Source organism: Hipposideros armiger, unplaced genomic scaffold (assembly GCF_001890085.2).
Source record: "Hipposideros armiger isolate ML-2016 unplaced genomic scaffold, ASM189008v1 scaffold_743, whole genome shotgun sequence".
NCBI classification, from domain to species: Eukaryota; Metazoa; Chordata; class Mammalia; order Chiroptera; family Hipposideridae; genus Hipposideros; species Hipposideros armiger.
Window position 1 is genome coordinate 13,416 of NW_017732093.1, and position 13,144 is coordinate 26,559.

General features: G+C 41.0%; 1 protein-coding gene across 7 annotated transcripts in view; it reads left to right on the plus strand.

The window, feature by feature from the left end:
• Positions 1-11,062: 11,062 nt before the first annotated feature.
• Positions 11,063-13,144, plus strand: part of MAST2 (microtubule associated serine/threonine kinase 2) — a 217,343-nt gene continuing 215,261 nt past the window's right edge. For 3 of the 7 annotated variants that reach the window (XM_019628000.1, XM_019627999.1, XM_019628002.1), the window contains exon 1: positions 11,064-11,552. In XM_019628000.1, the coding sequence (XP_019483545.1) occupies positions 11,364-11,552 (189 nt within the window). In that variant the 5' untranslated portion in view covers positions 11,064-11,363. Of the gene's footprint in view, positions 11,553-13,144 lie in introns of all 7 variants that reach the window. The other 4 variants (XM_019628001.1, XM_019628003.1, XM_019628005.1 and 1 more) reach the window with 2 other exon arrangements.

Here is a 13,144-nt window from a genome sequence, read left to right on the forward strand (position 1 = left end):
CAGGCGGCAGCTCAGCTCAAGGTGCCAAGTTCAGTCTTAGTCATGGGTAGACGTAGCCCACCATTGAACAAGCAATCTTGTTGTTACACCAGCTTAGCCATCCTGCCACCTTTTAGCAGCTCAGTGACAGCTCAGCTTGGGGGCAGCATCACTGGCCCATGTGGGAATCGAATCGGCAGGCCCATTGCTCAGAGCCCATACTCTTAAGCCAACTCTTAACCAACTAAGCCACTCGGCCAGCCCAGGACACATTTTTAATTTGCTTCATCTTTGACCATGGCTTTATGGGTTTTTTTTTCTGGAGATTCTGATAGCTTTTCCTTTTTTTTTCTTATTGAGTTAAGAACCTTCTGTCTTTTTTACCATATTAATAAGAACTTCCATCTTGATAAACATATCATTTGAATGGAATTCATTCAATTTTAACTCTTGACTTCTTATTCTAATTTGAACACTTGCACTTTAGGCCTACTGTATAACTTAATCATTGTGTTTATTTTTATGGTACTTTTATTAATATAAACTGTTCAACTGTTTCTTCTCACATCCTCCTCTTTTGGGGGGGATTCTTGTATTTTTTTTGCTGGAATACATGTTTGTATTCAATCAAATATATTTTTTCAAGAAGAGTACATAGAAGATAGTTTCTGAATTATTACATATATAAAAGTATAACTGATAAGAAGTTTGATGTTAGAGCTTGTTTTCTGAGTCAAATATATAATTAAAATGGGATGGGGAATAGCTAACAATAATTCCCCCACCTAAATACAAAAACAAGAAATATGGGGCATGAACTCTCCTAAACAGATTCTTCCATTTGTTTTTAGGATGTCTTTTGAAGTAACAGGGAATCTAGTGGCTGCCTGTGAATAAAGAGAAGGATGCTAAGTAGGGCAGCTATTCCATAGACAGTGTTTCAATTATTATCTTGATCTCTGCTTCCTTTCTCAGATTCTCTCTGCTCCTGCTTACTCCAATCTAGAAATTCTCTCTCCCAAGAAGTCTATTTCTTCCTTCAGGTTAGCCTTTTATGTGCATGTTCTAGTCTATGGCTTTCTCTACTCTAGATTATCCACCAATACGATCCTATCTGTAAATCATGTGGTTTAAAAATTATATAGTATTAAATACTGAATTTTTCAGACTCGGCTAGGTTATCCTAGAAAGTAACTCTAAAATCTTAATGGCTTACAACAAAGGTTTCTTTCTTGTTTATGCTGGTAAGTCCAGTCTGATTCTACAGGCAGGTGTCCTCCACATAATGATGCAACAATTTCAATTGCTTCTATTATGGCTCTTCCATCTCAAAATGAGTCGCTACAATCACGTACAGGAAGAAGGAGAATATAGCAAATTTATACTCTCACTTTGGTTTGGAAATTACATATCTCACTTCCTTTTATAGCCCTTTGGTCAGCCCTGGTCACGTGGTTCCACCTGACCAAAATATGCTGGGAAATGTGGAGGACAGCATGGGTATTTAATGAGCAATACATGTGTAGAGATATACAAAATAATATGTGTAACATATATGTAAACTTGAAGCATGTAAGATAAACACCAGCATAATAAAATAAATTTATCACCTAACTAATAACTAGAATATTATCAAGACCATTGACCCTGCCTGCTTTTGGTTTTGCAGGAACTTGTTACAAACTGGATTTTATTTATTTATATTTAGTACAAATTCATTGTAATTTTTGGAAGGTGAGGTTGTAAAACCATGTGTTCATTTTAATATGTTAAACAAAGACTCTTGACTTAAATATTTTTGAAAGCCAATGCTGGATGACAAATGGATTGAAGGGGGCAAAAGTAGAAATGAGAAATCCAATTAGAAGTTTATTTCACTTGTAAGAATGAAAGATGGTAGTGGCCTGAACTAGGGGAGTATCAAATTGAGATTTTTCTCTGTAGATAGAACCAAGAAGATTTGGTGATTGACTACATGTAGGGGATAAGGGAGTCAGTGGCATCAAAGATGACTCCCAGGTTTCTGGCTCAAACAGCTGGATAGATAGAAGTATCATTTATCAGATGTTAGTTAAGTGAAAAATAGATCAGGAAAGAGGAAATGGACTGATTTCAGGTTTGATGCAGGAAATGTACAAGATAATCCTGGATATACTCTTTTCCAGAAAGCAAGGAGGCTACCAAAGACTGCTAGGGTTTGTCAAAAGGGCGAAAAAACACAGAAGCCAAAAATTGGTCAATTTGAACATCAAAGAATAGTGACTACCGTAGATTGAAAACATGAGCCCATAACTAACCCTAAAAAAAAAAAAAATCAGAACTCATATAGTTTCCTCTGGAAATTGCTAGGCACTCGTTATTCTAAAAATTGAAAAAGAGAAAGAATCAGGCATGTTTTTGGCTTTTCTGTAAAATTAAATATTAGACTTAGATTCACTAATGAAACAATAGATGTAGGCAATGGTTGTCATTGTCTGCTAAAACCATTAGGTGAATGGTTGATGGGAAAATCTATAATGGTGGATCAAATTGACACTATCTGAACCTACTCATCAGTCTTATTATTGTCACCGAAAGTGGAACCACAAGTTATTATGTGTCTCCTGATATGATGCAATAAGAAGTACAGCACAAAAACTTAAACACAGCACAACATATGAAGTATTCTTGCCAAGAAAAGTGAATCTGAATCTCATCAAGTTTCCAGATATAACTATCGATTTACAGGGAAACACTGAGGATATGGAACATGTTGAATGACACTACAAGGATCCAATCAGCTAAATGCAGAGTATAGGAAATTCTATAGGACAAATGACCTGATTTTCTCAGCAAATAAATGGCATAAAGTGGGGGAGGGAAAACTATTTTAGATTAAAGGAGGCTTGAGAGACATGTGAGCCAAATCAATGTATGGATGTTGTTTGGAAAGAATTTTTCAATCACAAACAATGGCAAAAAGACAGTTTTTGTGACAAAAGGAGAAAGTTGAACACAAAGTAGGTATTGGATGATATTTAAAAATTATTAATTTTGTTAGGTGTAATAATACAATTATAATTGTGTTTTAAAATCCTTAACTGTAGAGATATGTAGTGAAATTATGTGCTATCTAGGATTTCCTTTAAATATTATAGAAAAGAAAGTATGGAGCATAAATAAAACAAGAATGGCAAAATGTTGATAATTACACAAGCTGGATAATCATGATACATGGAGGTTCATTATATAATTTTCTCTGAAAACAAAAGAAGTAGGAGTGAGGAAATACATAAAGTATAACTAAAACCAAATGAGATGAGACTTGATTATTGGTTTTAACAACATGGTATCATTGATGATCTTGACCAGAGAAGTTTTGGTGGAGTGATGATAGGGGGAATCTTAACTGAAGTGTATTTAAGAACAGGTAAACCAACTATACCAATACATTTTGGACATAATATGGACAATTTGAATGTGGACCAGATGTCAGTTATTTTTGAGGAATTATTGTTAATTTTGTAAAAGGTGATAATTTATGTAAGAAATTTTTCTTGTCTTGTAGAAATGCATATGAATACTTACAGTTGAAATGACACATAATCAGGATTTTCCTTTAAAATACTACAGCAACAAAAAGAAATAAAAAAGAGATGAAGCAAATAAGGCAAATGTTCATAATTGTAGAATATTTGGAATGGGCATTCACTATACAAGTCTCTCAATTTTTGTATATGTTTGTATATTTTATAATAAAAAGATTTTTTTTTAAAGATTTTTTATTGGGGAATTGGGGGGATGGGAACAGACAAGTTGCTGTCGTTTTGTTCTTCAGTCTAGTTGTGGAGGACGTTGCTTCACTGGCCCAAGTTGGCACCATCATTGCGCTCTTCCTGGGCGAGGCAGATCAGTGCCAGCTTCTGGACGGCCGCTCACAGCGGCTGCTGGCCGCTCACGCTGGCTGCTGGCTACACACGGTAGCCCATGGCAATCCACTGCCACAGGGGCTGCAGCCCACGCCGTCGCCGGCGACTCACAGCAGCCCAGCTCCAGGTTGAGCTGTTGTTCAGCATCTTAGCTTTGGAAGGCAGTGTCACTGGCCCTCATATGTGGGATCTGAACCGGGTCCCCTGGTGTCCACAGCCAGTTCTTAACCATCGCGCCACTCGGCCGGCCCACTATAACATTTTCTTGTGTTTCTTGAGACTCCTAACTCTCTACTCTCAACAATGGCAAAATTACTATTCTTCCACTTTTGTTTCCCTTCCTCCCCCTTTAATATGTAACTTTAATGACAAACATTATTTTAAAAATTCTTCTAAAGATTACCTATATAACTTTAAATAACTTTTAAATAAGTTTATATCTATTTATTAGGTTTCAACAATACCTTTTTTTCCAATAGTGAAAGATGAGGAAATCCACTTTCTTATGTATGCATTTCCCAACATCTATTAGTTATATTATTGTTTTACACTGCCACAGATCATGACATTTATGTTGTGCTCTGAAATTATAATGCTCACAGTTATTTTAGTCTCAAGCTGGTATATATTTGAAATGATGGAGCATCTGTGAGTTTAAGATGCTTTTAGAAGATGTAGGCTTTCTCACTTTTTTTGAAACCAACTTTATAACCACTATCCTTACCTTAAATGTTGAAATGTTGAGCTTTGTGCTAGACTCCCTTAATCTTTTTACTTCGGTCACATATCCTGAGTGACTGTGTGTGTGTGTATGTGTATATATATATATATATATATATATATATATATATATATATACACACATATATATTATAATATAAGGTCACGACTTCAATGTCTATCTATGCTTCCAAATTTACATTTAACCCTTAATGAATGAGGGAGGGCAACATGGCTCAATCTCTGCATGGAATCATATTTAGAGAAGTACACAACTCAGCAGCCAGAAGTAGCTTCAAAATGACGCAAGTCCTTTACAGGCATTGCTTGGGAACTGAGAAGAGGATTTGTAGCAATACTCATTACAGCTGTTCTTCCTCTCATACCACTTCCCTCACACACCACAAAACAACTACTTCCACTCATCCATAGAGCTTTCTTGTCTTTTCTCTGCTTACCTACCTACTGTCGTCTAGCCTCCTTCCTTTTCTCTCTTACAGCTTTTTCCCAAGTTGATTGTCTTAGCCTCTTGAACTAAATTATACTACTTTTATTCCTTTTTTTATTGTGCTTCACTTAATTGCGCTTAGCAGATATTGCATTTTTTTTTTTTTTACAAATTGAAGGTTTGTGGCAACCCTCAGTGGAGTAAGTCTATTGGCTCCATTTTTCCGACAGCATTTGCTCACTTTGTAATTGTGTGCCACGTTTTGGTAATTCTTGCAATATTTCCATTTTTTTCATCTTTATTATATTTTTCATGATGACCTGTGTTCAGTGACCTTTAGGTCATTATTGTGATTGTTTTCGCATGTCATGGAACATGCTCGTATAAGACAGCGAACTTAATCGGTAAATTTTGGGTGTGTTCTGACTGCTCCACAGATCAGCTTTTCAGTATCTCTCTCTCTCTCTTTGGGCCTCCCCATTCCCTGAGACACAACAATATTGAAATGAGGCCAATTAACAGCCATACAATGGCCTCTAAGTGTTCAAGTGAAAAGAAGAATTGCATGTTTCTTACTTTAAATGAAAAGCTAGAAATGATGAAGCTTAGTGAGGAAGGCATGTCTAAAGCAGAGACAGGCAGAAAGCTATGCCTCTTGCACCAAACAGCCAACTTGTGAATGCAAATAAAAAGTTCTTGAAGGAAATTAGAAGTGCTACTCCAGTGAACACATGAATGATAAGAAAGCAAAACAGCCTTATTGCTGATACGGAGAAAGTTTTAGTGGTTTGGATAGACGATCAAATCAGCCACAACATTTTGAAAAAAGTTCAACTGTGGGTAAAATGCTATTAAACAGCATCACATGTTACAGAGAAATCAGTGAAAGGAAGAGTTAATCAATGCAGCAAACTTCATTGTTGGGGCCGGCCGAGTGGCGCGATGGTTGGGAGCTCGCTTGGGATGCCGGAGGGCCCCGGTTCGGATCCCACATGGGAGGGCCAGTGACGCTGCCCCCCGCAGCTCAGATGCTGAGCGGCGGCTCGGCCTGGAGCTGGGCTGCCATGAGTCGCCGGCGGCGGCGTGGGCTGCAGTCCCTGTGGCAGTGGGTTGCCATGGGCTGCCGCGTGTAGCCAGCAGCCAGCGTGAGCGGCCAGCAGCCGCAGTGAGCGGGCGTCCAGAAGCTGGCGACTGATCTGCCTCGCTAGAGAAGAGCGCAATGATGGTGCCGGCTTGGGCCGGTGAAGCAACGACCTCCACAACTAGATTGAAGAACAAAAAAACGACAGCAACTTGTCTGTTCCCTTTCCCCCAATTCCCCAGCGCTGTTCCCCTCCCCGCAATTCCCCAATAAAAATCTTTAAAAAAACAAACAAACAACTTCATTGTTGTCTTATTTTAAGAAATTGCCACAACCACCCAACCTTCAGCAGCCAGCACCCTGATCAGTCAGCAGCCATCAACATGGAGGCAAGACCCTCCACCAGCATAAAGATTATGAAGGCTCATATGATGGTTAGCATATTTTAGCAATAAAGTATTTTAAAATTAAGGTATGTACATTTTTTTTAGACATAATGCTATTGTGTACTTAATAGACTGCAGTATAGTGTAAACATAACTTTTATATGCACGGGAAACCAAAAAACATGTTTGGCTTGCTTTATTAATGTGGAGGAAAGATTGTTCCATGATGTAACTGCTGCCAGAACTGCCAGGTAGATAGATCCTGGCCAGATCAGCGATTGCCTTTCGAAAATTCCCTCAGATCGAACTGTCTGATTGAACCCTCCCCTATGACCCACAGTGTGCTTGCTGGTTTGTGCTGGTTCCTGGAACGGCTGTTGCCCCAACCCCAGACAAGCATGTAAGGCATTTCCCCTTTATTTAGGGAGTGTCATGCTCCAGAACCCCCATTCACCCTTCCCTGTCCTATATAATCCTTTAGCATCTGCCATGTGGCACAGAGGATATCCATGTCTTCTTGCTACCACCTGAGACATGCCTCGTATGTAAGTTTCCTTAGTAAACCTCTTCATGTAATGCTGGAGTTATCAGCCCCTTTCTTGTTCTGTTGGCCCTGAGAAATATTATGTAACAATTGTGATATTTGCTTTATTATGGTGGTCTGGAACTGATATCTCCAAGGTATGCCTGTATTCTTCCTATTTCTCATTCTTTTTATCCTGCATGCTCAAAGGCCGAAGAAGCAGTCTGGCATCCATAGAACTCACTTGGCCAGGGGAAGACTCAAGGGTGGGAGGGAAAGTTGTGAACATTTGCTTGTTAATAATTTTTATTCTATCACATATATTCATAATGAAATCATGGAAGTGATATTACATCACCTTTTTCTATATTCTATTGGTTAGAAGCAAGTCACAGGCCCCATTCACACTCAAGGGCAGTGGATCACAGAAAGCCATAAACACTGGGGAGCGGGCAGATAATAAGGACCACCTCAGAGTCTGTGTGTCACACTGACTTTCTCAGTCTCTATAATGGAAGGTGAGACGTTAGAATGGAGTTCTGACCTGTAAGTTACCAGGGCTGGGTCAGTGGATTCTCCTGCCAGAGACTGTGAATCTGGAATGGTGGTACAATTTTGAGGAGAAGGTTAGAATCCCTTTACAAAGGTGGGTGGCAGCAACACAGGACATTGGTGGTGATGTGGGAGTGCTTGTGACAGCAGTGTCCTGAAATTGCCCCTGATTGGCAGTCTGTAAAGACTTTTAAAAAAATTAATTTTTATGTTTTAATTACAGTGATATTAGACATTATTTTATATTAGTTTCAGATGTACAGCATAGTGGCTAGATATTTATATAATTTATCAAGTGATCCTGCCGATAAGTCCAGCATCTACCTAGCATCATATACATAGTTATTATAATATTATTGACTGTATTCCCTCTGTTGTACTTTACATTTCCATGACTACTTTGTAATTACCAATTTGTACTTCTTAGTCCCTTCACCTTTTTCACGCAGTCCCGCAATCACCCTCCCATCTGGCAATCATCAGTTTGTTCTTTGTGTCTATGAGTCTGTTTCTGTTTTGTTTTGTTTTTTAGAGTCCACATATAAGCGAAACCATCTGATATTTGTCTTTCTCTGTTTGACTTATTCCACTTAGCATAATACCCTCTAGGTCCATTCATGTTGTCACAAATGGCAAGATGTCATTCTTTTTTATGGCCAAGTAATAGTCCAGTGAATATATATGTATCACCTCTTTATCCAATTGTCTATTGATGGGCACTTAAGTCGCTTCCATATCTTGGCTACTGAAAATAACGTTGCAGTGAACATAGGGATGCATATATCTTTTTGAATTAGTGTTTTGGATTTCTTCAGATGAAGACCCAAAAGTGGAACTGCTAGGTGATAAGGTAGTTCTATTTTTAATTTTTTGAAGAAACTCCTTACTGTTTTCCATAGTGGCTGCATCAATTTTCAATCACACCAACAGTGCACTAGGGATCCCTTTTCTCCACATCCTCACCAACATTTGTTTGTTAATTTATTGATGATAGCCATTCTGACAGGTGTGAGGTGATGTCTCATTGTGGTTTTAATTTGCATTTCTCTGATGATTAGTGACATATTTTCATATGTCTATTGGCCATCTGTGTGTCCCCTTTGGAGAAATGTCTATTCAGGTCTTCTGCCCAGTTTTTAATTGGATTGTTTGTTTTTATTGGTGTTAACTTGTGTGAATTCTTTATAAATTTTGTATATTAACCCCTTATCAGATGTATCATTGGTGAATGTCTTCTCCCAAGTGGCAGGGTGTCTTTTCGTTTTGTTGATGGTTTCCTTTGCTGTGCAAAAACTCTTTAGTTTGATGTAGTCCCATTTGTTTATTTTTTCTTTTGTTACCCTTGCCCGAAAAGATATAGCAGAAGAAATATTACTAAGAGCTATGTGAAAGAGTTTACTGCCTGTGTTTTCTTCTCAGGGTTTTATGGTATCAGGTCTTACATTTAAGTTTTTAATCCATTTTGAGTTTATTCTTGTATATGTTGTAAGAAGGTGGTCTAGTTTCATTTTTTTGCATGTTTTATCTAGTTTTCTCAACACCGTTTATTAGATTGTCTGTACCCTATTCTATATTCTTGCCTCCTTTGTCATATGCATGATTAATTGACCATATAGTTGTGGGTTTAGTTCTTGTTTCCTGCCAGTTTCATATGTCTGCTTTTCCAATCTCTGTTCAGTTGTGTGACCTCCTCTATGTAGACTTCCAATCAATTCCTCCTTAGGCTTAGGAAGCTCAGAGTTTGTTTTTATTGTTTGTAACCAAGAATGTGGCAGACCCTGTACATGCAGGGAACTAGAAATAGCTGGTGTAACTGTAAATAGTCGATACAGCAGGGATTAATAGAAGGTGAGGTAGGCAGAGGCCAGATTTTGGATGGCCTTGCCATCCATAATTTAGACTTCACCTGAGGTCATGGAAATACATTTAACTATTTTAAATAAGGGAGTAACATGTTATACGAAAATTCTTGTAGAGGCTTTTTGGAGGATGAGTTTAAAGAGAAAGAGAGTGGATGTAGGTGAACCAGTTAGAAAGCTTATCCACTCAAGTAGGTGAGAAAAGATTAAGACTTGAGCTGAGGTGGTTCCAGTGGGATGGAAAGAGGAGACAGATTGGGGAGATAGTAAGGTTACAGAAGCAACAGGATTTGTTTATTAATTGATGTTTGGGTGGGAGGGTAAGGAAAGAGTGTAGGATGACTTCCAGGTTTATGGTTGAGGCAACTGGATGGATGGTGGTGAGGAAGTTAAACAGGTGATATGATATAGGAGAAGACTGGTGATAGTTATAGAGTACATTGGTTGTGTTGTGTGTATAGGCTTGGATATCTGACAGATCTTGATTTGAGTCTTGGCCCTGCTTATTAACTGTATCAAATTGAGTATGTTATATAACTTGAACCTCAGTTTCCTCAACTGTAAATTGGAAGTAACACAACTTACCTCTTGTTTGCATATGTATGAATTAAATGCACAGTGTCTGGTATCCAGTAGGCATGCTATAATGTTAGCTACTATTGCTTCTCAGAAAGAGTTCAGGGAGCAGGCCCTGGAAAAATGGGTGAAGACTTCAGGGAAAGAACTCTGGTTAAGTTACCAGAGTGAAAAATACAACATTGTGGCAAACTGGCTGAAGCCAGGAGGACGTCAACAGTGCTGAGCTACATCTATGTTGCTGAGCAGATGAGTCACTGGAAGTGACAGGCTAGACTGCCTAGGCCACAGCTGGACTGGCTGTGGCCATGCTGGACTGGTTATAACATGATGACTTCATTGTCAGTGGGGAATCATGGGAATCATTTCAGAAGACTTTTTGTCCTCTTCCCCCAGAAGGAATCCATCACATCTTCCTCTTTGATAGGACTTTCCACACCCTGTCTTACTTTCTGGTAGCAGCAAGAACCAGTGGAAAGGGATAGAAAATCCAGAAATTGGGTCTTGGCTAGTTTGTTCATTGATTTGCTGGGTGCATGTTACTTCACCTCGAGCTTCTTATCTGTAACATGAGAATGAGCAGACCTGCCTCCAACGTGTGATGTGAAGATTAGGTGACAATTGGCAGGCACGCAATAAAAAGGCATGCATTACTATTTTATTCATTCGTTGTATATTTTGACTCCTTCTTGCTCCTGGTCCCTTTCCTTGTAGTTCCTTGAAGACACTGATCAATTTAACTCATTTTTGGATCCCTAGCACTTACCTTGGCCGTGTACACAATTTCATGAATGGACGAATGAAAGAATCAATGAGCGTTTGCAGCCGCCGCTGCGTCCCGGGAGCCCCGCCCCCTTCCGCTCTCCCCACCACACAGAGGGGCCACGGGCGGGTCTCTAGCGACCGTTCGCTGGCGCGTGCGCGGGAACCCGCGCGCGGCCGGAGGTGGCGGGCGGGCTCACTCCCCGAGCGCGCGCGCCAGGGGAGGGGAGAGGAGGGGTGGGACCCGGCCTGAGGCTGGCGGGCGGGCCGCTGGCTCTGGATCCGTGGCGGTGGTGGCGGCGGCGGCGGCCGGTGGCTGGCCAAGCGTGTGCCGGGTGGGAGAAGACGAGGCGGCGGCGATGCTGCCACCTCGGTAAGGAACGTGGAGGAGGCCGCGGCTCTTGAGGCCCCAGAAAGCGCGGAGGAGCTGCTAGCTGCGGTCGGTGGCTTCGGGCGCCCGCCGGGCCATGGTGGCTGCGGGTGGTGGTTGGCGCGGTAGCGCTGCGGCCCGGAGCCGTGCGGGGCCAGGACAGTCGCGGCGCTAACGTCCGCGGGGCCCAGCCGCAGATATGAAGCGGAGCCGCTGCCGTGACCGACCGCAGCCGCCGCCGACGCCCGACGCCCGCAGGGAGGATGGGGCTCAGCGGACGGCGGAGCTACCCCAGCCCTTGCCCCCGCGCCGGCGAGCGCCGCCCGGGAGGCAGCGACTGGAGGAGCGGACCGGGCCTGCGGGGCCGGGGCCCGAGGTCAAGGAGCAGGTAGGGCGGGCCGGGGTCTGGGAGGGAAAGGATGGTAGGGGAGCCTGAATGGAAGCGGTGGGGGAAGGGGATCTCAGGCGGGAAGACGGGCTAAGGCATTTGAGGGGTGGGGACTGAGTAGTTCCGCAGGAGGAATGGGAGGTCTGGAGAGGCAGAAAAATGGGGAGTGGAGAAATGGAAGTGATGGCCTCGGGTGAATGGGAAATAGGGTAGTAGGGGGATGAAAAATGGTCCTATGGGCGTTTGTAGTCAGGGGTTCTGGATGGAAAGAAGGGACGCTAGAATGTGAGTTCGGAGTAAATGAACTGCAAAGAATAGGCCTAGTAAAGGGATAGTGAGGAGTTATCTAGAGGGGTAAACAGTGTAAGGTAGGGAAAGTCAATGTGATATAGTAAATGTTATCTTATTTTCTAGAGGTTGTCTCGACAGTTATAAAAACGGATGTCATTCCTAAACATTCTTTGATTTGGCTATCATACTCTTGTAGGAGTGTGTTCAGAGTCTTCAGGTTCTCCTTTATAAGGATCTATTTCACGAGAAAGCACTTTTGAGAAAACACCTGCATGTGTTCAATCCCAGCTCCAATGCTGTGAGCAGGGAATTCATAGATATGAACTGCCTTCTAGGAGTTTTCCACTGAAAACACCTTGATGGGAAAACACAGATAGAAAGCAATGTAAAAATATTCATGGAGTTTTTGAATGGACAGGTGTGTTTACTTAATTTATTAATCAAATGTAGGTGTATTTAGAAGTAGGGGATAAAGGTCGGTTTTATCAGGGAGAAGAAGTGGCCATTAGTAGCTGTAGGAAGTTCAATGAAAGGAGAATGTATGGTCTTTGATCCTGTGGGATTTGCAGAAAAATTTTCTGTGGTAATGAACTCTAGTGACAGCTTTCCTTTTGCACTTGAGACTCTAGTGAACATCTTCTTTGAATCTTTCAAGACATCTATTAGGTCTCCTGCCTCTTTCTCATCAGTTTAAGTGTTTTCCTTAGATATCATTCCTTATATAGTTTCAGTGATGCACATGTTAGCACTTGGATTCCCCCCCCCCCTTTTGCTCTTTCCCCTTTTATTCTTCACCCAGCCCTGAGTAGACTGCACCATCAGCTATCTCTGCCCTTGCTTTCAGGCCACTGAGCATTGTCCTATCGCTGTAATTTCCCCCTTCATCCTTGCCCTTTATATTTTCTGCAGTACCTATTTGAAACTTTAAAAGCTTTTATTTAAAGCTCAGATCCTTTCCTGACTCAGTTTATTATTACATGTGTCACCAAAGAGTTCAAGGTTACTTGATTTTTTTACCTCTTCTTTATATCAGGATTTCTGTGTTCACTCATGCTTTATTTCAGTCTCAGAGAAAGAAGTATTATCCTCCTCTCTGAGGCTAATCCTTCTACTTATGTTCTTGACTTCATCCACTCTGATTTGCCGTTTTTATGTATGTTATTTTCTTTTTCTTAAACTTCAAATAAAAACAAAATAATTTCCCTGAATTGTGTAACCCACCTGAGCTACTTTGTTATCTCTTCTTTGCTTCACCAGCCACCTTCTTGAAAAATGAGTCTATAATCACTGTCTCAGTTTCT